At 41.4% G+C, this 26,332-nt stretch overlaps 1 protein-coding gene across 1 annotated transcript; it reads left to right on the top strand.

The window, feature by feature from the left end:
- Window positions 1-241: 241 nt before the first annotated feature.
- On the top strand, window positions 242-25,935 carry ntrk2b (neurotrophic tyrosine kinase, receptor, type 2b; the record flags this gene model as incomplete). Its single annotated transcript, XM_083793046.1, has 18 exons — window positions 242-441; window positions 2,957-3,031; window positions 3,134-3,205; window positions 3,623-3,691; window positions 3,990-4,141; window positions 4,357-4,493; window positions 4,884-5,016; window positions 6,090-6,217; window positions 7,683-7,866; window positions 7,981-7,998; window positions 9,460-9,494; window positions 9,722-9,821; window positions 12,620-12,808; window positions 14,923-15,053; window positions 16,241-16,413; window positions 16,745-16,985; window positions 21,695-21,853; window positions 24,903-25,935. 18 exons carry the CDS (start codon window positions 242-244, stop codon window positions 25,086-25,088), a joined length of 2,382 nt encoding a protein of 793 aa, XP_083649172.1. The 3' UTR covers window positions 25,089-25,935.
- Window positions 25,936-26,332: the final 397 nt, after the last annotated feature.

Genomic DNA, 26,332 nt, shown 5'->3' with positions numbered 1-26,332 from the left:
GGAGACTGGGAAGGCCATTCCATGGCATCTTGATATTAAAACACCGTGGGCTCTGCGCATTCGTGACCGTCGTTTTTTTTCTTTTTTCCTTCTTCTTTTTTTTCTTTTGGTGGAGAGTCCAAATGAATAACATGGCAAGATAGAGGCTGCTATAGGCTACGAGTGAGGGAATCTTTACAATAATTCAATTTGACCAAAAATTCTGCTGTGGGGGAATCGTGGAATAGCCTTGGAACCTGCGATGGACTCCAACGTGGGGGATCATGGAACGGCTCGCCTGGGTTTGGTTTTGGTGCTGATGGGGCTGTGGAGGTTTAGCGACGCTTGTCCTGCATCCTGTACTTGCAGCATCTCGAGAATCGCATGTATTGATTCTGTACCTGGAATCGAGGAGTTCCCTGTTCTCGCGTTCATGGATGACATGGAAAACATCACCGAAATGTAAGTGTGTAAAAAGCTTGTGAACTTACTATATAGCCTAGTGCATAATTATTTGGTTGTCAACAATGTGAAGGCTAATAATAATAATAATGATATGATGATGACAAGTCCAACAACACGCGATGATTTGATTCCAAGCCACCTAGAGCTGTCTTAACACAAAGATATGATGTCAAATCACAAACGTGGGATGGTGATAGCTGTGTGTGTGTGTGTGTGTGTGTGTGTGTGTGTGTGTGTGTGTGTGTGCGTGCGTGTGCGTGTGTGTGTGTGTGTGTGTGTGTGAGCGCGTGTGTGTGTGCGTGTGTGTGTGTGTGTGTGTGTGTGTGTGTGTGTGTGTGTGTGGTCTAAAAGTATATGGTGCACGTTAGGCGGATGGATGAACCAATGCTTCTTTTACAAACCATGCATGATGTCCAGTGCATGCATGTAAATGATTTCTGCATGTATGTGATTGTGATTCTGGCATGCAGCCTGCTGTCTGCATGGGATATTAAGCAACAGAATATATACCAGTCCATAAACATGCTGAAACTCAGAAATATGAGAATGTGCACATAACAAACATAGAAGCAACATCACACATTAATTTAAGCAACATTATAATATATTTGTAGCATTGTATTGGAGTATACTAGATAGATATGGGAAAGGAACATATAGTGAAAACAGAATGGACCCCTATAGAGTTTCAGAGTAACGAATGGAAAATAAACACTGAGGATGTTACTGTTAGGGTGTTACTAAGTGGGTGAAATTATTTTTTTGAGTAAAGCTCCATAATTTGTATAGTTTTCGTGAGACGATATAGACGTATGGTAGAGCAGGAGAGGTAAAGAGAAGAAAAAAAAGAAAAAGATCAAATATTCAACATAGTATACATACTATCATTGTCTCATATGTCCATTATCCAATACTGTTACCTTTCAGGATTCAAATTCAATACCCAATTTACAAGCTCTGCTATTTTTGCTGCTTTTATGTGAAACAAATAAAATAAATAATTTTAAATATAATAAAATATGGAAATAAGAGGTTTCTGCCAGACTGTAACGATATACAGAGCGTGTATAGTAGCAGGTATGTACATGATGTTAGGACCTACCACAAACAACACCACAGCACCTCCATAGATATTAATATCTTGTCACAAACTACGGTATATCATATGCATGCAGCATGTCATTAGAGAAGGTCATTACATTATAATGTAGTTAAAGTGTACTGTCTGTGTACCAGTGAACAGGATATACCCATTGGAAGCATCCAGTGTCTAAAGTAAAATATAATATTCAGAAAAAGCTTGTGTAAACAAACAAGCACACGACACACGCACGCACGCACGCACACACACATAAACGCACGCACACACACAAGAAATACCCAAAGTGGAAAGATGCACCAGTTAGAACTGGGGGGAGGGGGCATGTCCTTGCATGAACCCACTGCAAGTTTAGTGTTACTCAAAGTTAACCCTTCATATCACACAATACAACTTATTTACAAAAGTTACTAAATACATAATTATTGTCTCCGCCAAGCCAAGACTATGTTTTAATTCCCGCCCCCTGTCTGTGTGTGTGTGTGTGTGTGTGTGTGTGTGTGTGTGTGTGTGTGTGTGTGTGTGTGTGTGTGTGTGTGTGTGTGTGTGTGTGTGTGTGTGTGTGTGTGTGTGTGTGTGTGTGTGTGTGTGTGTGTGTGTCTGTCCGTCCGTCTGTACGTCCTTCTGTGAGCAGCTAATATCCGGCACCGTTAAAATGATCGTTGTGAAACTTTGCATGCATACTCCTTGGAGTATACTCCTTTTCTCTACAATTTGGAGATAAAATAGAACAGTGACTGGTCCATATTTAATCCATATTGAGTGAGAGAGAGATAAAGATATAGAGACCAATAATAGTAGATATACAGTACAAGCTCACAACACATTGCATCTGATCTGTGAGCTTATAGATTGGCTATTTTCACCCAACACCATTATACGATGAAGTATAATGGTGGTAAACACAACATGCTCTAGATCATGTTGTGTTCCTCTACATTAGCTTGACAACCAGATGTCTTGGAGACCTTATGAAGAAATATGAGAATGCAGACAGTGCTGAATTGAATTGGATGCTCATTCAAACCTCTGTGTTCTACATGATTCTCATTGGAAAATGAATTAGATTAAAAAACTATATTCAAAGAGACATTGTGCTTCGTAAACAAAACGTGCAAGTGAGATTGCACAATAATGCTTGATTTTGAATTGATTTTATAAATTAAAATGTGTGATTTTACTTCATTTTTAGTTCCATTGAAATACTGTATAGGTTCATCAGGTGTTTTATTCATTTGAGTAGGATTGTGAGGTACAGTATTACAATAGTACAATGACATTTCATAATAAACCATACTTGATCTGTTGAGAACATCTGCAATGTTGCAAAATTGTCTGTTAAAACATTAAGATTGTATAATATGATGATAAGAACATTATCATGATGAGTATTGTTAATATTATTTTTAACAGATACATTGCCAATCAGAATAAACTATTTGACATAAAGGACACCAGCTTGAAGTACTACATTAATCTCAGAAACCTGTAAGTATAACTTATATTCTGTTATTCATGGGATAGTGGAATTTTGCTAACATGAAAATGACAAATATCAACAACCTGATAAACTGTCTCCACTTTCAACAGCACGGTGACAAAAACAAGATTAACGTCAATATCCTCAGATGCCTTTTTCAACAACACAAGACTTCAATATGTGTAAGGAGAAATGTTCACAAGCGTTTCCATATACATTTAACTAATGTTCATACATGATTTATTTTGATTAGAGTGGGTGGGCTAGGATGGTCATTGTCAATCATTTCTTTGTAGGCCTATATTTCAGTTATTAATTTGTCATGTCATGCCCAGAGCCGTTTTTATTTACAAAGGAATCAGAAATGTTATTTATTTTTGTTAATCCAATATTCAATGCCAAAAGCACAATTAAATCATTAATCATGATTATTTGTATGAAGAATGTTATGATCGTGACAGCCCTAGTAATCCTTTCAGTATTATAAAGATTATTACAATATAATGTTTCGTATTTAGTTTCAGGAGTATTGTTCACATAACACGTTAATAATAATGTTCATGGAATGTTTTTGTTGTGAAATTGCTTTAAACTTTCAGAAATCTCAGAGACAATAACCTATCGACATTGTCCTGGAGAACATTTCAAAATCTAGACACAACTTACTCGTAAGTGTCATTTTTATAAGAAGCTGTCATTACGTAGGGGTCTTCAACAGGTACCCCTAGGGGGTCCTCAGAGTTACTACAGATTGTGTGTGTGTGTGTGTGTGTGTGTGTGTGTGTGTGTGTGTGTGTGTGTGTGTGTGTGTGTGTGTGTGTGTGTGTGTGTGTGTGTGTGTGTGTGTGTGTGTGTGTGTGTGTGCGTGCGTGCGTGCGTGCGTGCGTGCGTGCGTGCGTGCGTGCGTGCGTGCGTGCGTGCGTGCGTGCGTGCGTGCGTGCGTGCGTGCGTGCGTGTGTTTTCTAGGCTGCTCCTGTCCGGTAATCCTCTGGACTGTGTGTGTGAAAACTTGTGGATCAAACTGAGACCACAGGATGAAAGTGAAAGTCAGGAGCTGAAATGCACAGATGATGCTGGAGCAAAGAGGACCTTCATTAACCTAACTCCACCAGACTGTGGTAAGGTCAATCCTAACCCTAAACCTGCTTATGTGACAAATCAGTTAAAAATGTACACTACAGTAAGCCCTCTGTGCTACTGGAGACGCTGAAAATGTATTAAACATGTCTATTTCACTTATAGAGAGAGAGAGAGAGAGAGAGATGGTTGAATCAGAGAACAATTCCAGGAAAAAGGCATCCCATATGTGTTGGATATTATTTGTGTGTTGCAGAGGTTCCCCGGGTAGTGGTGACCCCCGACAACATTACCATGATGGGGGGCAGTAATGTCCAAGCAGAGTGCAATGCCTCAGGCTCCCCTCCACCACAGATCCTGTGGAGCTTTGAAACACTCTCCACCCGCTATGAGGTAACAGAGTCTTGTCCAAGTAGTCTATGCTATGCTGTTTGGGAGGCTGTTGAAACGGGTGCAAGTGATATTTCTCTTGTAAAAGATATTGAGTGTGAGTTTGTTCAGTAAAGGGGTCTCCTCGTCTCTCTAGTAAACAGAAAATCCATTTTCAGAGGGCCGTCTGTCGGTTCTCCGGTCCTCCTTTAAGCCAGTTTTAATATCTATTGGGCAAACAGCTGACTTTCACTGATGTTTTCTTCTTCAATAATGTCATAATGTATTGATCACAGTTCTGTGATCAGCAATGGAATTTGGTTGAGTAGCTTTGTTAGGTTCGGACCGTTAGGTTGACTATGATGCTTACAACTATGATATGATAAATTTAATAATGTAATATAAAATTTCCAGATGGATCCCCAGGATCAGAAGAGCACCCTCATCCTGTCAGGCCTGTCTCCAGATGATAACGGCAGAGTCATCTACTGCACTGCTGAGAATGTGGTTGGTCAAACTGAGGCCACCCTGGAACTCAATATCCTCTGTAAGGACACTTGCTTTTGTTGTTATTGTGTTGTTATATAACAGAAACATTATTATTGAACATTACCTCTGGCTACTTTTATGCTAGGTTGATTGCTCTTCACATATAGAGCATCTTGAGAGCATAAAATGAAACCAAATAGACCTGTACGGGTCCATTTGGTTTCATTTCATGCTCTCAAGAGATAAAGATGTAATAAGGGTCCATTTGGTTATACCAACTCTCCATCGTTTAGCTGGGGACCAACTGGAAACCGGACGACTGTAAGCGAAACATTTGTTACCGTGTCATTGTTGCTGTTACTCTGCAGATCTCACTGAATCGTACCCGTGTCCTGTCATCGTAACTCTTCCTCTCGTAAAGCTCCTCTTGGCTATGGCTCTTCCTTCCGCTCGTTTAGTGTCACCATCTCTCCTCGTGCACCTCCTCCCCCCCCCCCCCAGCCTGCGTTGCGTTTCCCCTGTGTCAACGCTCAGATTGTCCGTGATCATGGTCCTCCTTTTCCTCCTCTTCCCTATAAAGGGCTAGTGTACACCAAAGCAGTGGTTTTTTTTGTCTGTTGTTTTGAATGGTTTTCCAATTTAAGTATGAGTGTTTACTCTATGATAGAAACGCCCGCGGCGTGACAAGGCGCTGAGTGTCTATTCTGCGCTGAGCCGTGCACGTCTGTTGTTTTTATCTGGCCGATGAGAGATATAAAATGTTCGACTTTGGCCATTTGGATAAGCGTTTTAGTCGGGTTCAATCATTGATTTACTCTCAGAGTAAAATAATTACTGAGGATTTAGTGTAGATTGGGGTGTCAGAGATATATAAAAAGAAAATCACAATGTGTTTTCAGTATAGGTATAGAAAATGCTTTGGTGGACACATGGCCTAAAAATGCATCTCCTCTGCCAATCTGGACATATCTTTGTCTCTCTCTCTCTCTATTTGAAGCCCCTCGCTCTCTCTCACCCCCCTCTCTCTTCCTGGTGTCTGTTTCCCGGTATCCCGTTATTATCACTCTTCCTCTCCTCTCCTGCTGTGTGTGCGTGTGTGCGTGTGTGTGTGTGTGTGTGTGTGTGTGTCAGTCGCCCCCATCATCCAGTCACTGCTGCAGCCAGAGAGAGACCACCACTGGTGCATCCCCTTCACAGTCATCGCTAACCCCACACCCGAGCTGAAGTGGTTCCACGACGATCGGCCCCTCAAGGAGCAGGTGGCCTGGAATATTCTGTATCAGTTTACTGTCTAGAGGTGTTGACTTGAGACTTGGGCTTGAGACTCGACTTGAGTCACACATTTGATGACTTTAGAGTTTTTCCAGTGCCGGTAGATGCACTGTGCTTGTAATGTTGTGTGCAGATGTGAGACAGACTGTGACTGTGCTGGACAGAGAAGGTGTAGGACCCAAGTGCACACAGTAGCAGCTGAGGCAGAATTCAGGTGCAAGATCCAGGCTTTATTAACAATGCAGGGAAACAGGGAACTGGCACGAGGAAACACAAGAAACTAATACTTGGAACATGTAAGCTCAAAAACAGGACTGAACACAGCGACTACAAACAACGAATCAATACAGAACTGAACACACAAGGGCATATAAATAGACAAGGGATAACTAGACACAGGTGAACACCACTGACAATCAACACTGGGATAGGCTGGGGAACCAAGGGGACACAGGTGGAAACAATGGAAATCACAGGACTAGTGAGACAAGACAGGAACAGAACTACAGGGGCAGACAGGAAAGCACAAAGCAAAACTACAAAATAAAGGTTCAGTGTAAAGCAGAACTGCAACTACGAAACAAGGAAAATACAGACTACAAAATCACAGTAACACAAAGAAGTAAAACACTAACTAACTGTAACTAAAAACCAAGGAACACATGAAAATCCAAGACATCTTTATAATAACAGTTGGGCTACAAGGGCATTGAATGTGGGCTTAATAATTGGCAAAACACTAAGATTTTAATGATAATATAACAAAAGTAATATGTAAAAAACAATCATGGTATAAAAACATACTTAGACTTTAACACCAATGACTCATGACTTGACTTGAGCCTTGAGTCTTTTCAATTCACTTGATACATTTCAACAAGGACTTGTTTGGAGCTTGAAACTAAGCTCGTCCCACCTCTGCCTGCAAATGGACTTGGAGACACTTCATGTTATAAAATAGAATTATTAAATACATGAGCTCTTGGGAGTACATTAAACATTTGGTGTGGTTATACAGTCGTTATTGGGGGAAAGCAGGGAGAGAGTCTAGTTGTATACAAAGAGGAAGGCTTAATTGTATCACGGGACCAAGCTGTCTAAACCAGCCCTTCTCGAAAGCCAGTTACGAAAAGTTGAGAATCCCTGCCTAAACAATAGAGTCCAGGCCTGTGTATAGAGGTCTCAAAACATATGGCAAAAGTTGAACAGAATTGATTGATTGATTGATTTATTGAATTATTTATTGACGATTGATTTATTGATTGATTTGTTGATTTGTTGATTTGTTGATTTATTTATTGATTTATTTATTGATTGAGGCTCGTTTCCATTGTGTTCCATAGACAACAATGGAACTGCTCATCTAATAATAAGAGATACAATTTTTTTTGATAATAACACAATAATATAATACAATATATAGTATAATTGTACCACAATTCCTCCTCACAGAAGGAATACATCTACACCGAGATCCACCTGTACACGAAGAGCGAGTACCATGGCTGTCTGCAGCTAGCCAACCCCACACACATCCATAACGGAGAATACACGCTGGTCGCTAAGAACGAGTTTGGCGAGGTCTCTGCCAAGGTCTCTGCTCATTTCATTGACCATCCTGACATTGGAAGCACAGGTCTGTTTCTCCAGTTTTTCAAGTCTTTCCTTCCATGAACTTCTTGATCGTTCATAGAACAATTCATGTTGAGTAAACGTTTCTTTTTTGTGTGTGTTTCTTTGTTTATTTCAGAAGAACCCAATTACTATTGTAAGTAATGGAGTTAAAACACTGACATGTTTCATCCAGGTATGTCTTGTTGTCAAGTATTTTCCTAACACGGACTGTATTGAATTATGTAAGTTATGAAATTGAACTACAGTATGACTTAGGCCAGTGATTCTCATCCATTACCACAGACCCACCATGTTTATCTCTGGGACCCCAATCTACACCGTACAAATCCTCAGTGTAATTTAACTCTGAGAGTGTACATAATGGAACCAAATGGACCCATAAGGCTAAGGGTCCATTTGGTTCCAGTCTCTGGTGGTCCCCGGACCTCATGTTGAGGACCAGTGGCATAGACAGTTGCGGTAAATGAAAGTGGCATAAGAAAACATTGAAAAAGTGATAACCGCTAATCTTTCTTGTCTTGTATTTTTTGTGTCTCTTGTCATGCTGCCACACAGACACTACCGGTACGTCAACGTAACACAACATGGCTATACATGTCACCCAAGAAGCCCACTCTGTGACCACCCCTTCAATGTAGAGCTGCTGCTGACTGGGAACTGTTCAATTCTGCACCAGCTGTCAAAAAAGAAAACTGATTTAAAGTGGCACACTATGTAGTTTGGGGTACCACAGTGGCCACTTTTCACACAATCAACATGGCAGCCAAAGTCTTTGACTTCATTACCCAAGAGTCTCTGCAAGCATGTCCGGCGAGGACGGGCTGTGATTGGCCAGTCTTCGCTTTGACTGCCAGGGCTGTTTTTTCAGCGGAATATCCTTTTACCACCCTGTTTTTACTCCAGACATCCATAGGAACATGACAATACCTCCTTCACAATTGTGATACTGAAGTAATGTTATTTTTTCTTTTCTTTCTCTCTCTTTTTTTGAGGTATTAAAAAGGTCTTAAAGGCCATGTGAAGTCACTGTCATCTGGGGACAGTGACTTCACAGGACCCTGGGGGTCCCGAGTAGAGAATAGTAAAATAGGTCAAAAATATATTTATTCCCCCGATGCCCAATTCGCTAGATGGCAACACTAAACAATGTCTTTAGAGCTACGGTAGGAGCTATGGGTGAGATCACAGATGGGGCTAATCCAACAGTTACTACTCCAAGAAAGCCAAATCAGAGAGAGAACTCATACAGGATACAGGCGAAATATGTTACATTGGAAGTGATGAAGCAAATACACGAGCAGACAAAATTGGAATGGCAGCCAACAATATAACATTGGAGCTGATACATGGGTTCTCTTTCCTGATTGGAGAAATTGGTGACCCACCTGAACATTTATTTTGCGTTTACTCAAGACTAGATGGAGAGAGGCGGGGTGACCCGTTTCTTGAATTATCATGTCCCGATAAAGATTATATTCTTACTAGAATCAGTATTTAAAGTCACCACAAAGCTTTGTATTTGTTTATGTGCAATAGAAGGAATGAATATTTGTCCCTTGCCAATACATGTGCTGTGTTTGGTATATTTTCTCAGACTCGCCCCTCCCCCCACTGGATGACAGTATAGCAGTAAGTGATCCTGCTTTGATTGATTTATTGACATTGTTATTGATATACATTAACATATCTTATTCTTTCTCGTATGACAGTGTTAATTATAGTAAAAAATAGCAGGCCTACAAGCTCATAATGTGTGTAGATCTGCTGGCAGTGATGGTCTAAAAGATGTAAAATGCATTCATAATGTCAGGTTATGTTACGACTGATAGTGTATTGTTTTTGTTTATTCGGCGTAGGTTTATGTCGTGGTGGGCATTGCTGGCGTTGCCCTGACAGGATGTGTTCTGATGGTGATCATTCTCAAATATGGAAGAAACTCCAAGTTTGGTCTTAAAGGTAAACCTTTTTATACTGTAGAAGGTGTGTTCTATGTGTGTCTGCTATTTTCATAACATTTTTTAAAGTGGTTTAAGGCAGTGTCTCTCAACCTTTTTTGTCCCGGGGCACACTTTTCATAGCCTAAAAATCTCGGGGCACACCTAGATATATGGTGTGTGTACTGTATATATAATATATGATATATATATATATATGAACCCAATATACTTTTAAAAACACACATGACAGCACTCGTCAAATTACTTTAAAGAGAAAGAAAAGGACAGAGACAGTGCCTCAGTTTCACGAATTTATTTTTGAAAACTCATACAAAATGTAGCACACACATGTTCAATTTGTCAATGCAAAGTAATACTTCTAAATAAAAAAAGGAGTTGTAAAAACAAGAACAAAAATCTTTTGCCACAATACAATGGTCTTAAACTTGAGCACTTTTGTACAAAGAAAATCGTAAAAAACAATTGATAAAAAGAAAAGTAAATATTTTTGACAAGTTCTGTCTTAGTGTGAACCTTGAGCTTGTTTTCCTGAACAAAGAGTTTTTATCCTGGCTGGATGCTGGACAAACAGACACGGAGCTCTTCATTTTCAAGTCAGGCTTGAAAAGCTAAGCTCACAGGTAGGTTGTGGAAAAGGGGAGCAGCACTGCCATTGCGCTGGCTGTGATAGCTGGATATTCTTTCAAGTATCAAGAGACTTGCCTGCTTCGTTGTGTCTTTCTCCTTTTTTTCTTTCAAGCTCACGAAAAAGTGTTTGTCCTTCGTAGCGAGTTCATCATGATTGGTATGAAGGTGGCGCTTCAGTTTACTCGGAACCATGCGCTGTTTGCAAGCTTGAATCCACAAACTATACACAGCGGAATCGGGTACGTTTTATCCCCAGTAAACGTGAATCCAAACTTCATGTAATCATCGCGGTACAGTCTGGCAGGGGCTTTCTTTGTAGGCGTTGTTGTTGCTGTTGTTGCTGTGCCGTCGTCAGGTGGAGGTGACTCGGCGGCGCTGTGTGTGCTGCTGTCGGGTTCTGGTGGTGTCTTTCTGGAGGGAGCGAAATGTCTGTGCTGTGCCCCATTTATACAGTAAAGTTGCCAGGCGATTAACATTTCTATGGCCGATGGTCGTTAAGAGTGAAGAGTCTATTGTTCCGTCGTCATGTTGTTTTCGCATGTCTATTTAGACGTGTGACAACAACAACGACGCAACAATAGGACGCCTATCTATCGCTTTCGGGGGAGGGCTAGTGTTACTTTTGGTCAAAATCTCGAGGCACACCTGGAGATTTCAAAGGCACAGTAAAGTGCCGCGGTACATAGGTTGAGAAACACTGGTTTAAGGCCTATTCATAGTCTGGATTTTCGGTAGTGAGGTGACCACCGCTCCGGTGGTGAGCTGACCACCGGAGCTGAAATAACGTTGAGCGGTGGTGAGTAAAAACAGAGAGAAGGGCTGGAGCGGTGGTGGTGGTTTGCTCTTCACCGCGGCTCATGACGTCATGTTGTAGTTTGGTGGTCACCCCACCACCGAAAATCCAGACTATGTATGAGCCTTAAGTCTCTCTGTAGGGTTTATACATGAAAACCAACAATGAAATGTGTGTTTTTTTTGTTTTTTTTTAAGATTTATTTATTGATAATGCAGATAATTACAACAATGAATTACAGAATCATGATTATTATTTTTTTTAAACAAGACAAGACAAACTCAAAAAAGAAAAGTAAAAACAAACCCCCCCCACCCACCCCCCAACCCCAGAAAGGAAAACTACACAGCTCTCATTACTCTGTATTGTATACAACACCTCTTGACAGCAACAACTCAGATAAATACATGAAAATAACAATATAAATAAAAACTAAAACTAAATCAACCCAGAGGAGATATTGAAGGTAGAACCTCAAAGAACCTGCCCCATATCTTTTCAAAAGTAGCAGGCCTTCTTCTTACATTGTACAGTATCTTTTCAGGGGTACAGTATGATGAAAGCTCATTCAGCCAGTGTCTCTGTGAAGGTGATTTTTCAGATTTCCAATTAACCAAGATGATTTTCTTCGCAGCTGTACTGGCGAGTAACACAAAGTATGCTTTGTTGAAATTTGTGTTGATCAATGTAACGTCACCCAGTAACCAAATTCTTGGATCATGTGGTATTTCAACCTCTATGATATCAGAGACAGTAGACAAGATGAACTTCCAATAATCAATTAAAAGTGGGCAGTTCCATAACATATGTAATAGGCAGCCTTCTGTTATCTTACATCTTTGGCACATAGGGGAAATGCAACAATGAAATGTTTTAACAAGAGTGTGTGAATAAATACTGGTACATGTTTTTCTTTTTCCTGAAAAGTAAGAATTTTGGACAAGGTTTCCACCCAACCGTGATGAGATCATCAACATCGCTCCTCCTCCTCATGTTTCTTCTCTTCTACTACACACAAATAAAAAACAAAAAAATATATTTTAAAAAGTTATATGTTTTCACCTATTAAAGAACCGTTTTATTTAGTGAATGTTTCCTCGTATGGTTCTAGAGCACTTTGTTATTTATGTCAAAGACAAAGTTCTTTGAGGGACCAGAAATGGTGACTCAAAGAACATTTTTTATGGTTCTTTGAGGCACCTTTAACCACTTAAATCCTAGCGTGACTGTAGTGTCCTAATTTTGGGCATGTCGTAATAGGTGAACATTTGGCAAAAATAGCCAATCTTATAAACTGTGAGTCATAGATTGGCTAGTTTCGATAAAACCCATTTAATCCCTTTATTTGTGTGTGTGTGTGTGTGCGCTTCCTCCAGGCTCCTCCTCTGTCATCAGCAACGACGACGACTCTGCCAGCCCTCTCCATCACGTCTCCAATGGCAACAACACCCCGTCCTCCTCGGAGATGGGACCAGATGCCGTGATCATTGGGATGACAAAGATCCCTGTCATCGAGAACCCGCAGTACTTCCGCAACCCTGGCAGCATGCTGAAACCGGACACATGTGAGTTACTGCCGCGCTCGGCAAATGTCTGGTAACCCGCTCCTTTTCTGATAAATCCACGCGAGGGGTCAGTGAGCGTCGGACGCAATGTTCATAAACAACCTCCTGCTACATTGTAATAGCTACGACTTTGGGTGACTTCTGCTCTAACAATGTGTAGGCTAATGTAACCTACACGTGTACAGTACTTGTTAGATAGGTTTATTGAACACAGTTCACTGGACAGTGTACACTGGACATTCATTGCACATAATGATATCAAGAGACATGCATGTACAGGCGCACGCATGTATATTACATTTCAAACCTTTATTTATTTATGCTAGAGAGGCACTGAGGTTACCATCAGTACCTTCAAAATTGTGAAAAGTTAAAGTAGACTAACACATAAGGCCCTCATTTATCAACCGCGTACGCCAAAATATGGGTTTTGGACATTTTCGGCATTTAACATTTCCGCCAAAGCTTGAAATTGAACTTGACAAAGTTCAAAACTCACGTCTGGTCAGGAGCTGTCGTTTTGTCCTCACCTGTTTTTCTGTCGTAGAACAGCGGAGCAGCATTGTTTGACCAGCTGAGAGGCTGTCACAGGCATCTAAACATATGTTTTCACTCCTAAAATGTATAAAACTAATAATAGCCAGCTACATGTGAAAAAAATATATTTTGTAAAAGCATGACATATGAAATTGGTAGGATATTATCATATTTCCAAGTGTGCAAGCTTATTAAAATCGCGCAATTAAAAACACGCTTAAGCCATTTAAACAGTGTTTTGCATGAGCACATACCGGTAGCCCCAGAACAGGAGCGGAGGAGGAGATGCAGAGTTGCAAAACAGCATTTGTCACGGGCTGAAACTCATTCCAATGACGTGAGCAATGTTATTTAATTAATGCTTCACATAATCACAGGTTCAGGTTTTCGTTCACTAATCTTGTTGTATATTAAATGAATAAACATTTTAATAATTTTATATACAACTAACACACAGTGAAAGTTGCTTGCAAATTGCGATATGTGCGTGCGTGCGTGCGGGGGGGGGGGGGGGGGGGTGAGGAGCAAGGGAGGCAGCAAGGGAAGCGAAGCGAGAGGAGAAACAGACAGCTTTATTTAATTCATGCATGCGGTTTATTTATTTAAGATACAACAAATTGCAAGTTGCGTGTGCGTGCGTCTGTGTGTGTATGAGAAAGGGGGCAGAAAGGCAAGCGAGGGATTTTTTTTTCTTCATGTAACCATGGTTTCAAAATCGTATTGCCGTTGTTCCTGTCACAAAAACGAGGGCGAGGCTTGATTTCATAGGGCGTGCCAGATAGATTTCAGCCGTCACATTTATTAACGTCGGAACGAAATTAAGGAAGGATCAGCTGTTTGCGATCACTTTATAAATGCCGTGGCGACGTGGGTGTACTACGAAACCTGCACTCGAATCTGTGGCAGATTTTACACTCGATTGATAAATGAGGGCCATAGCCTACGGAGTACAGATACACAATGGTGTGTGATCATATATCAGAACTGTGCAAAAGATGCCACCGAAACAAGTTTTAAAATGCATTGAAGGGCATTTCAGGCATTAGAAGAAAAAGGAGATTTGCCATTCTCAGTGTAAACCCGGGGGACCTTAAGGACAAGCCATTTGATCTTGTATAGCTCACAATTTGTTCCAAGACAACATCCCAGACAGATAAGAAGGAAGTTTCCCAAAGAGGGTTTTAAAAATAAATGAATACCAATGATTGTTGTGCCTCTCTGTAAGAGAAGGCCAACCAAACATACCATAAAGAGCACTGTGATGATTGTTGTGCCTCTCTGTAAGCTGAAGGCCAACCAAACATACCATAAAGAGCACTGTGATGAGTGTCATATTCAGCGCCTCGGCCTGTAATAAATCTAATAGCAGTGATAGACCGAAATGCTGAGGCTCTGGGGCTGAGGCTGCAGTATTCATAGACAATGTCCCTGTTATCCAAAGATGATAAGAAGAGTACAGCACATACAACACATGCACGCGCACACGCACGCACACAACACAACACATTCATTCATACTGACGTATACATTCATAGTAAATAATCTACGTGAATTTGTTGTATGCCTTTGTATCATAGTCGTCCAACACATCAAGAGACACAACATTGTACTGAAGAGGGAGCTTGGAGAAGGAGCCTTTGGGAAAGTCTTCCTGGCTGAGTGCTACAACCTGACACCCGACCAGGACAAGATCCTGGTGGCTGTGAAGGTAGTGTACACACATCAGGAAGCCAGGATTGTATCAGTTTATTCCTGTAATGTCTTGTTTTATTGTTAAATTTACACTGTAATCCTCAACTCCACTGTAGTGTAGTTTTGTTTTCCGTGTTCGAGAATATGTTCTGTCACTCTCAAATAAATAAATAAAATCACAAATTCACATTTAATGATTTTTTGCTGAATCTGATCTTGACTGGTGCTGAGTGCATCTTAATCCATTATTATGTGACATGTGACACAAATGTTATATACACACGTTTTGTTTTTGTTTTCCGTCTGCAACCATACATTTATTAAATGACCGCTTCACCACTTTTCAACTTATCTTCATATAATTGGTCCTCACTAATGTTCATGATAAAATACGACTATTTATTTCTACTCAGTCTGTGTCTCATAGGAGGGCTGTGGGCAGTTCAGAAACCCGTCCACCAGTGGCATCATCGTTAGGCAAATCTTTTTAAAATATTAAAAAAATAAATATATATAGCCTAATTAGATTTTTATTATCGTGATACGGTGGCTTCCATTATCGCATTGCAACTTTTCAGGAATAGAAAGCCTGCCGTTTCTATTAGTTTGGATTCCCCATTGGTGATGTCACTGGTGGACGGGTTTCTGAACTAAACTGCTCACAGCCCTGCTATGAGACACAGACCGAGTAGAAAAGATGTGTGGCATTTTATCATGAACATTAGTGAGGACCAATTATATAATTTGAAGATATGTTGAAAAGTGGTGAAGTGGGCCTTTAACCACTTTGAACCTGCAGGCATCAAACATTTTGAAAACATTTGAAACCTTTTGAAAATTCCAGCTAAAGTATTGTCAATCCTTGCTATTTTTTAAATGGCCATCCCTAAGAATCAATGTACTTGTCAGCCAATCAATTAACCACTTAAATCCTATACTTAGTGGACCGGAGTCCCCCCAGGGATCCGGAAATTGTATCCCAGCCTGAAAAAAATCTATGAGAGCTGGAGAGTTGGAGGAGACCCGCTGTTACTGAACGAACACTCTGGCTCTATAGCAATGATTACTATCAGAATATAAAAGCTAAATAAATAAATAAACATTTACACCACATTGAATTGACATGTATATGTGTGTGTGTGTGTGTGTGTGTGTGTGTGTGTGTGTGTGTGTGTGTGCGTGTGTGTGTGTGTGTGTGCTCAGACTCTGAAGGAGGCCAGTGAGACGGGCCGTGCAGACTTCTACAGAGAGGCAGAACTTCTCACCAACCTGCAGCATGAGCACATCGTCACCTTCTATGGCGTGTGTTCGGAGAGTGACCCGCTCATCATGGTGTTTGAATACATGAAGCACGGAGACCTGAACAAGTTCCTCAGGTAGGACTCCACACTGCATGACCTTTGATTCTGTCGGCTCGTCTTCGACCCACGAAGGGTCACCCAGAATCTTCCATGATAATAAGTAATGACCTGAACATTTTCAGAATTCATCACGTGTTCTGTGATGTTATTTGTATTCTCTAAATTACGAATGGACAGACGTTTCGGCTATCCAGCCTTCATCCAGCCTGGATGAAGGCTGGATAGTCGAAACGTCTGTCCATTCGTAATGTAGAGAATAAATAATTCAAAAATGCATTCTTGGTGTGTGCAACCGTTTCTAATAATAGAAGGATAAACCCCTTGTTACCGTCTCCACCACTGGCAGGTCGCATGGTCCCGACGCGGTCCTGATGGCAGACGGCCAGCACTGCATCCAGGTGGAGCTGACCCAGTCGCAGATGCTACACATTGCCCAGCAGATCGCCGCCGGCATGGTCTACCTGGCCTCGCAGCACTTTGTCCACAGAGACCTGGCCACCAGGAACTGTCTGGTGGGGGAGAACCTGCTGGTCAAGATCGGAGACTTTGGCATGTCCAGAGATGTGTACAGCACAGACTACTACAGAGTAAGACACTCTCTCTCTCTGTCTCTCTCTCTGTCTCTCTCTTTCTCTTCCTCCTCTGAAACACTGCCATGTTCGCTGGTGTAAAGTAACTATAGTACATTTACTCAGGTACTGCACTTGAGTACAATTTTGAGGTATTTAGCTTTTTGCTTTACTGGAGTATTATCCAATTTTCAGTGCTTTTACTTCTACTCCACTACATCTCAGAGGCATACAGTATGTTGCACTTTTTTACACTTAAGTCCGTCATTTAGTCTGACCCCTCCCCCAAAAGTTCTATCTGTCCTGAACCCTTATCCATAATTTATTATTATGGATAATTAGTATTGACTTAAATGGTTCTAAACTTTAGTCACTAGTTACTTTGTAGATTTTGATTATTATCACAAAACATCCATTACCCACTTGGCCACTTCAGCCCTCCACACATTTATCATTTCGACAATTGGAAAATACTGACTTTTAGTAAGTAAATTTTGAATTCCGGACTTTTAGTATTTTACCACCACTGGCCACGTTTACACCACTGTGGGGCACCTCCATTTTCAATGAATCTCAGCACTGCCACCATTTGTCACAAAGTGGGAGCATGGTCAGTAAAAAGCCACAAATGGAAAAGGGGACGAGCTTGCAGAAGAATCTATGGTTTTAATTTGATCGGGACCACAAACAAAAAACGAAACGCACAACTGAAGAAACTACAACTCCAAAATCAAACCAAAATCTTGAATTAGTGGAGTGGCAAGGTTTCAACCTTATTTTTCATGACCGGTGCTGGTGCATGCCATTGTCTAGCACCGTTTCCATTTTGCCATGGAATTCCCATAAGCTCATCCTCATATCAGTCTTAACCGGCCATGTAACTCAGTTTCACAATGTTTTCGTTCGGCAGCAGTAATTTCACTCCCGCATTTCCTAGTCTCCTACTCGCCATTGTGACGATCAACCAACACACAGCTGGCTTCAACAGGTCGCTCCCAGCTAACAGCATGTGTACCTTCTGTGTGACTAGGAATCTACAAGTTACAAGCATAACATACATTTCAATAAATAGCTCTGTAAGTATAGAAGTACTTTATTTACTTGGCTGGTATTTAAATGCACATTTCATAATCTGCATTCATTCTACAAGTATTATGGGCCAATAGTGGAAATTGCACTGGCAATCTTTCTTTTTCTTTTTTTAAGATATTCTTTTGCGGTTTACGCCTTTTATTGGTTTTTTGAAGGGACAGACAGTAGGCTGACAGGAAACGGGAGAGAAATGGGGGAAGACATGCAGTAAAGGCCGTGTCGGGCTCGGGAGTCGAACCCACGGCACACTGCGACTGGATTACCAGTCGGGTGCCCAGACGGTTATGCCACCGCCTGGGCGGCAATTTTTCTTTTTACCTGAGTTTCACTAGAGACCGGATGAATGTGGAACAGGGTGAGGAACCCAAGATAGGGCGAGACTCAGGGTGGGGGCGTAGTCTCTGGAGCTGACAGCCATCATTGCTCTACTCGGGATGAGCGGTTGGTCGTCTCTGCTCCGTCCCCCCTGGATTCCTAGAGAAATAGAGACAGAGGGAAGAAGAGGGAGAATCGAGGAGGAGGTTGAAGTGGAGGCCGGAGGATTACAAATTTGAAGCAAATAATAGCAGAAATAGCCGATCTACAAGCGCAGTACACACAACCTGTTTGGTCTGTCACGAAGCAGAACAAATAACTTGGTTCTTCTTCTTTTTCTTGGGGTTTAACGGCGGTTGGCATCCAAAAGTTGCATTTTGTTTCCATAACTTCAATATTGGCTTCCACCCACTTTACTTTGATTACCATAAATAAAATTAAAATAATAAATAATCAACCGCTCCGTTATAGTCCTTCTACTCCGGACCCGAAGTAGGCATGAACCCCTCCCTCAACACATTGTCCAGGCCCTCTCCACTGACGTCATCAACTTTCAGAAATCTCCTTGCTGCATCGAGAATCATCTTTATTCTTTCAGATTTCCCTTTGATTTCCTCGTTTCCCTCGCTGCATCTCGCACACCTTTTAATTCCTCTACACTGCAGCGACGTGTCCATACTGTTGGCAGCAAAAGCACCGGAGTGGTGCCCGTATGAATGGTTGAACCCTGAAACTCAAGTAACTGCATGCAGTAAACTCGCTCTGTTTAGCTTGTCCCCTTCAAACGTCAAACAAACCGACTTGGTTTCCTCTCTTTCACCCTCTCTGAACCGTGTCAGCCGTTTTGCATCACATACTCTATCAATCTCAAGAAATTCATCTGGCTTTACTGACAATGGCACTCCACTGACCACTCCCTTGATCTTACTTTCAGAACCTCCCAACTGAAATGTAATCACTGGGAATTTATTAAATGATTAGATTTTTTGAGCTTTACTCATCTGACCGCCGTCCATGCATTGTATAATCACCAATCCTTACTGATTTTACTTTTCCCACTTTCCGCTCAACAAACTTTCCCACAACCTGTGGTTCACTAAAGATGCTGTCAAATTGCTTCTGTGCTCTCATCCCAACCACAAAACTCCCTTCTTGCTGAGTTGAGTTTGTGCGCCTCCTACTCTTTTCCTTTTGTTATCAGTTCCATGCATATCTTCATCTGTTTCCATCTCTCGTGTTTGAGCCACGCTTATTTCCTCTTCACCATCCGAGTGATCCGACCCCGATTACTAATACGGTCTGTAATCTTTCATAGCCTCTTCATCAAAGCCACAACCAGCATATCGTGATGCCATAATTTAAACAAACCGCCACCTCCTGTCATAGCCGCATCAGCTCCTGCTCTCCGCCCGTCCGCACTCCCCTAAACAACTTGGTTGAGAGATATCGCAGGTGTATTAATACTGTAGTGATTGCACCAGGGATTGGCTGTGGTGAGAGGAGGCAGGTGTAGTGGATACAAGTGATTGTGAATGGGGAGTGGCCGCTAAGTGAAGGCGGGAGGTGATTAAACACAGGGCGTGGCAGTGATAAGCAGAGGCCTCAGTGGTCTCTACTCATGAAACTACGTTGTAAAACTTCCCATTGAGTATAATGCCACACATTATGTGAATAATGCCGTACATTCAAGGCATAGTTTGTTCATGTAATTCATTTGCATTTTTGACAACAACAAAACTGTCAATCCTAATAGTCTTTGGTTCGTCTCTCTGGCATATCATTAGTGTCGGGCAGAAACCATGTACGTATATCCATATTTCAACTATGAATGTTTTATTTGTAAATTAATGCCCTTTACTTAGTATCAGGGTGCGTTCAGAGGACCCAAAAGCAGTACGACCAAAAGGCAGGATTCACAGTTCAGGATGTTTATTAAACTATAACTTAAAACTTCCCATAAAATGGGGCAGGCAAAGAAGGACACAGTATACACGCTGACATGAAATGACGATCTGACAAGGAACTGAACAAACTGGGGTATATAAATAGACAAAGACTAACTAGACACAGGTGAACTCAAAATACAATCAATCACGGGATAGGCTAACAGAACTAAGAGGACACAGGTGAAAACACTGACACATCACAACTAAGGTAGGTGAGACAAGGTAGGGAACAGTAACTAGGCAGACCGGAAACACTAGGGATCATACTACAAAATAAGATACACAAAACCAACAGAGTAACAGAAAACCAAACAGAACAGGAAGACAAGGCAAAATACTGAACATACAGAGAATAACAGAATAAGTCCGAAGGACTGCAGTATTAGTAAACAAGTACAAAGGCAACTATAGTAACAACAACTTCCTTTCTTGACCATTAAGGTCAAGCCAAATATTAGTCCAGTGGTTTGGACCTAAGTCAATGCTCAAATTCAAAGGCAGAGGAGCGAGGTGTGACACTTAATTAGTCATATTACAGTGTTCACACAAAGGTAGCAAAAATAGTCAATCCACAAGCTCACGACGTGTCACATCTTGACGCGTTGTGTGCTTGTAGATCAGCTATTTTTGAAAGATGGTGTCTAAGTTTGTCTGTGGGTTTTGAGTACTACAGACGAAAAACAGTTTAAGTCCACACAATTTATCCATAATGTATAAATGATGGATAAGGGGTCAGGACAACGAGGCCTTTTCGTAGAGGGGTCAGAATAAAATTTGGACTTAACCTGTTTTTCGTCTGTAGTACTCAATTAATATTGAACCAATGAAGATTATTAACAAAGCTTGTGACTAAACAATAACTAATGTGATCCATTGGAACATATTTTATTGTTTTTTATACATTTTATTATAGTTTTTACTATAATGTTTTATAAATAGCAGCTCTACGGGCTCACAACGTGTTGCGATGTGGCGCGCTGTGAGCTTGTAAATAGCTTATATTAAACAGGGCTAAAGTGGTTAATGTATGTTTTATAATAATTTATACCTGCACTAGTAACTAAAGTTTGCAAATAATTGTAGCAGAGTAAAGAGTACAATATTTGCCTCTCATATGTAGTGGTGTAAAAGTACTGAAAAAAGGAAATACCTCAAAATTGTACTTAATTACAGTACTTAAGTTTAATGTACTACTTTCCACCACTGCAACTCAGTGCTGCTCAGGCCTTGTGGGTTCAGTTTACTGATGCACACTGCTCTGCTCTGTGTGTGTGTGTGTGTGTGTGTGTGTGTGTGTGTGTGTGTGTGTGTGCGCGTGCGTGCGTGCGTGTGTGTGTGTGCCGAGCGTGCCTGCGTGCGTGCGTGTGTCTTCAGGTGGGCGGTCATACGATGCTGCCGATCCGCTGGATGCCCCCAGAGAGCATCATGTACCGACGCTTCACTACCGAGAGCGACGTGTGGAGCCTGGGCGTGGTGCTCTGGGAGATCTTCACCTATGGAAAGCAGCCCTGGTACCAGCTCTCCAACAACGAGGTCAGATTTAACGCTTTTGTTACACAAGAGAATTAATTACACCAGTGTTGAAAAATGTTCATCAACTACCTTTTTTTCACTGACAAAAACTGAATGAAAACTAAGCTATTGGAGAACTGGAGATATAGCCACGTGCCCCACCTGCTGTATCTCATGTTGGTGTTTGCTACACTCAGCTTTTACAATAGCTTAGCTATATACATAAACATTTTCATATGAGGTTCTTGTGCAAGATTATCTATTTCAAGAACCATTATTATTGTTAGATTTCTGCCGTCATTGCTGAGAACCCATTTTCAGTGCTTTTGTGGCCATCTCAGGACATTCAACCTGGACTTGAACCTGGAAGGTTGTCAGAGATGAGGTTACATCTCAGACATACTTTTAAGGAGTTGATCCTCTTTCAACACGAACATGGACGGCTCACCTTTGACATGTACAAATGGGTCGCGGATCCATTCCTTCGTACTTTGAGGGTTTCTCGGGATCCTGGACGCAATTCCGACGGAGCATTAGTCCGACATGCGGGAACAACGGTCGGACTAGCGCTCGAACATGCGCTGCTCCCATGCTTGCGGTTATGGTTAGGTTAGGGATAGAGGTAGGTTGTTGGTCTAATGACTGTAGGACCAAAACACGTGTCGTGTCGGAACTTAGTACTGCACCCGGGTTACTCTGGTTGGGAAGTAACGATCCAACTCTACTGACATCGATTTCGTCTTTTCTGTCTGTCTGCTGTCTCTGCATTATCAACAATGTTGCTGGGTCTTTTATCTTCTTCACCCCGTCTGAAGAAGCTCTCGGCAACATTTGTTTTTTATTCATTTTGGCAGACAACGCACTGAACACAGCTCATGCAGACAGGATGATCGCTTCGGCCTCACGCACTCTCAAGTCTTGTCTCACTTGCACAGAAGAGACTATACGCAAAGAGACAAGTTTATTTGCTATTTTTATGGTGTGGTTCTACAAGAGCACCTGGCACAAAAACACGGTGATGGTGTCTCTATCCTAAGCACAATTACTGTACAGTCACACATCGACGTGGAGGAAACCATGCGAGGCACCAATCTGCTCAACGGGAGCAGTCACAGGTTCAGTATCTTACTGAAGGAGACTTCAGTCAAACGGGAACCTTCCGATTCCCAAGCAACCACTGACTGTACCTCCTGAGCCACTTCCGCCGCAATATACCCCATATTAAAGGAACAACCTGTTATTGCACAGCTGTGGAATGTTGAAGATTCAAGGATTAGATTGTACGCTTAAGCTTTTGCCAGGCCGCTAATATTTACATTTTTATTTTACTTTTTTACGATTTAGACATTTAGCAGATGCTTATATCCAGAGCGACTTACTACAAGTGCAAATGTAAAAGCACTTGAGAGTAAAAGGCATGGATTCTAGTCAACACACCCCAGTGTAAACGGCCACTTGAGTAGAGAGCAAAGAGAACAATTAGTGCTCCAAATAATCTTCTAGGATACCAGGTAAACATCAAACATAACAACTGTTGAAACAGCATACTACTCTCAATAACATTCTTAGCATTTTTGCTAAATATGCACTACAATATAAGCAGGCACTCTCGAAATCACAGTAAGCAGAGAAAGCTACCAAACCCTGCAGTATAGCTGCCAAAAGAAGGGAAAAGAGTACAGAGAGACCCAGGGGAGTTAGGTAATAGAGGCCAAAGAAGCCAAAAGGTTTTGTCCACTGAAGGACAGTGCTGGGACTGTGTGTTAGTTCAGTTGCTTTGCAAACCAACAGACTGTCTTCATACTGGTCTCTCCACTGTTTAACCACATAAACCCTAGTGTCCATATTCTGGAGGGAATATTTAGCTGTTTGTCTGTATAGCTGTGTTTTCTCCATATTTCTTGTAATGTATAGACGATCAGAGTTATGGTGGTCCTCGAAAATGTAAAGTTTGAGAACCACCGCCATTGTCCACAGCTCAGAGAGTCACAGTGTGATAAAAAACCTCTTCCAGGAATGGTTCCAAATGTGATGGAACCGATTCCGGTTCCTCAATATTGGATCGGGTTCCGGATCCTAACCCTAATCAGAAGTTCAGAATGACGTAAAATTGTAAGTTATATCACCCCTCTGAAGAAAGGTCCAGACATCGAACGAACGTAGTGAAGTGAAAAATACGTTTTTCACATTCTGGAGCATATCCGTGGTCCTCATAACTAGCAATAGATTCCAAAACAATGGGAAAATTCCCATTTGTGTGTATATTTATATCAAAAGTCCATAATCCAATTTTAATTACTTCCTTTGAACGAAAACGTGATGCGTGATGACATGTCGAGCATGAATAAAAATGAATCTTGATTTCATTCACCAGTTTTATTCCCATTGCTGCGCGTTCCTCCAAATGTAGCAGAGTGGCTCACAGCCTCGATCAGCCTGATGGCCTCAAAGGTCAAATATCTCCCCCAGTCCATGGGGATATCCCTTTGGTCTAGTGGTTAAGATAACACAAACACAGCTGAAAACTACTGATGACATCCATGACAGTGTATTACTCATTTTAAACTTAATCAGCACGGTAAAATATGTATATCTGAAAACATTATAGGTTAGAAATAAGCCACATAGTAGCAAACATCTCAGCTGGCTGTCTGGGTCCCATAGCCTGAAGGTATGTGACGCTCTGATTGGTAATCCTGATCTCTAAAGTGCCTCCACCTGTCCAGCTGGGGCGCCTGATAGAGGGAAAGGAAGTAGGAACTGGTTGGAATAAAGTGTTCCTTCCACATGCTACATCCAACCCGGGGAAGCGATTTTGACGCATTTTGATGCATTGAAGGAAGCATGAGGTCAGTCCGTTGCTCTCCCCAGGTTGGTGGAGGAAGCGTAGAGCCCAGGATTAGATTAGAATTAGATAATTGACACTGGGTGAAAAAAAAAGGGTTACAAAATCATGGGATTAAAAAAAAGAAAAAAAAGAAAAGCATTTCAGAATGAAACTTCAGAAAAGGCCATTGCACCCCCACTTTAAGCATCTTTGTTCTTCTGCTTTGTCTCCTTCTTCTTCCAGGTGATTGAATGCATCACCCAGGGCCGCGTGCTCCAACGCCCCCGGGCCTGTCCCAAGGAGGTGTATGACCTGATGCTGGGCTGCTGGCAGAGAGAGCCCTACATGAGACTCAACATCAAGGAGATCTACGCTCTGCTCCAAAGCCTGGCCAAGGCCTCGCCCGTCTACCTGGACATACTGGGCTGAATCGAGCCCCGTTTATACTTTGTCGCATGCGACGGTGCAGCGTGATGAGGATAGCCCGACCTGTGAGCTCACAACGTGGCGCGGACAAGACGCATTGTGAGCTAGATGTTTGCTATTCCCGCGCGCGACACCGTCGTGCCGACGGAGCATAAATGAGGCATCGTTGGGGTTATTTTGACCACGTATGTGTGGACAGAGGGCTGAGTATAATTATGCTCATATGTTTCTGCACATGCATGAGGTAAGCGGACCTGAGCGGTGGTTCTCAAAAAGTTTTATTTTACTTTATTATTATTTCAAGGGCCCCCTTAACTCTGAGAGTGTACAAATGGAACCGAATGGACCTGTACATGTAAGGTTCCATTTGGAACCCCCCTCAAGGAACCATGAGGGTGGAGAACCACTGAGGTAGAGGGAGATATGCTACAGCACTGTGTGTGTGTGTGTGTGTGTGTGTGTGTGTGTGTGTGTGTGTGTGTGTGTGTGTGTGTGTGTGTGTGTGTGTGTGTGTGTGTGTGTGTGTGTGTGCGCTTGCAGGTAGGCTACTGTGTGTGTACGGTAGCCTACCTGGCTGTAAAATGTTATTGTAAATAATTAATTGTCCATTTCATCATCACGTTAACAAAAGCCTTAAATTTCAATTCTCCTTTTGTTTTCTCTCCAGTTGAGAATGTTACAGAGGTTTATATTTCACAAACCCAAACCAAATAGTACATTATTAAACATTATTTAAATTATTAGAGTCCTATAAGTAAATATGTTTCAAGAACTCAAATGAGTGACACATAACAATGTAAATTCACAGGGTTTTGAGTCATCTCCCTTAATACTGCAGATTAGATCAACATTCTGGCATATTAATTAAAATTACAATAAATTACCATTGAATCTTATACTTTCTGGGGAAGTACAAATCAATTAATTTTGTCTTGGACAATATAGAGTATACACACATAGGTGGGTGGGGGGTGAGGGGGGGAAATACACAAATAATTGTATGCATTATAGAGGAGCTCTTGGCTTTATGTTCTCAAGTCAGACTTGCATCTTGTCACAGTTTTTTGTGTCATTTCAAAAGCATGACACAGATAATTCTATATATAATATATAATATGTGTTATATATGAAACATATAGTATATATTATATCTGCCTATCCATTTTGGTATATATTAAATCTATCTATTGATCTAGTTATATAGCTCTATCAATAGATAATGTATATAGCCTACAGAAAATGTAATG

This window comes from Protomyctophum parallelum, assembly GCF_964188405.1.
Source record: "Protomyctophum parallelum genome assembly, chromosome: 21".
NCBI classification, from domain to species: Eukaryota; Metazoa; Chordata; class Actinopteri; order Myctophiformes; family Myctophidae; genus Protomyctophum; species Protomyctophum parallelum.
This window is presented reverse-complemented; position numbering and strand designations above follow the sequence as displayed.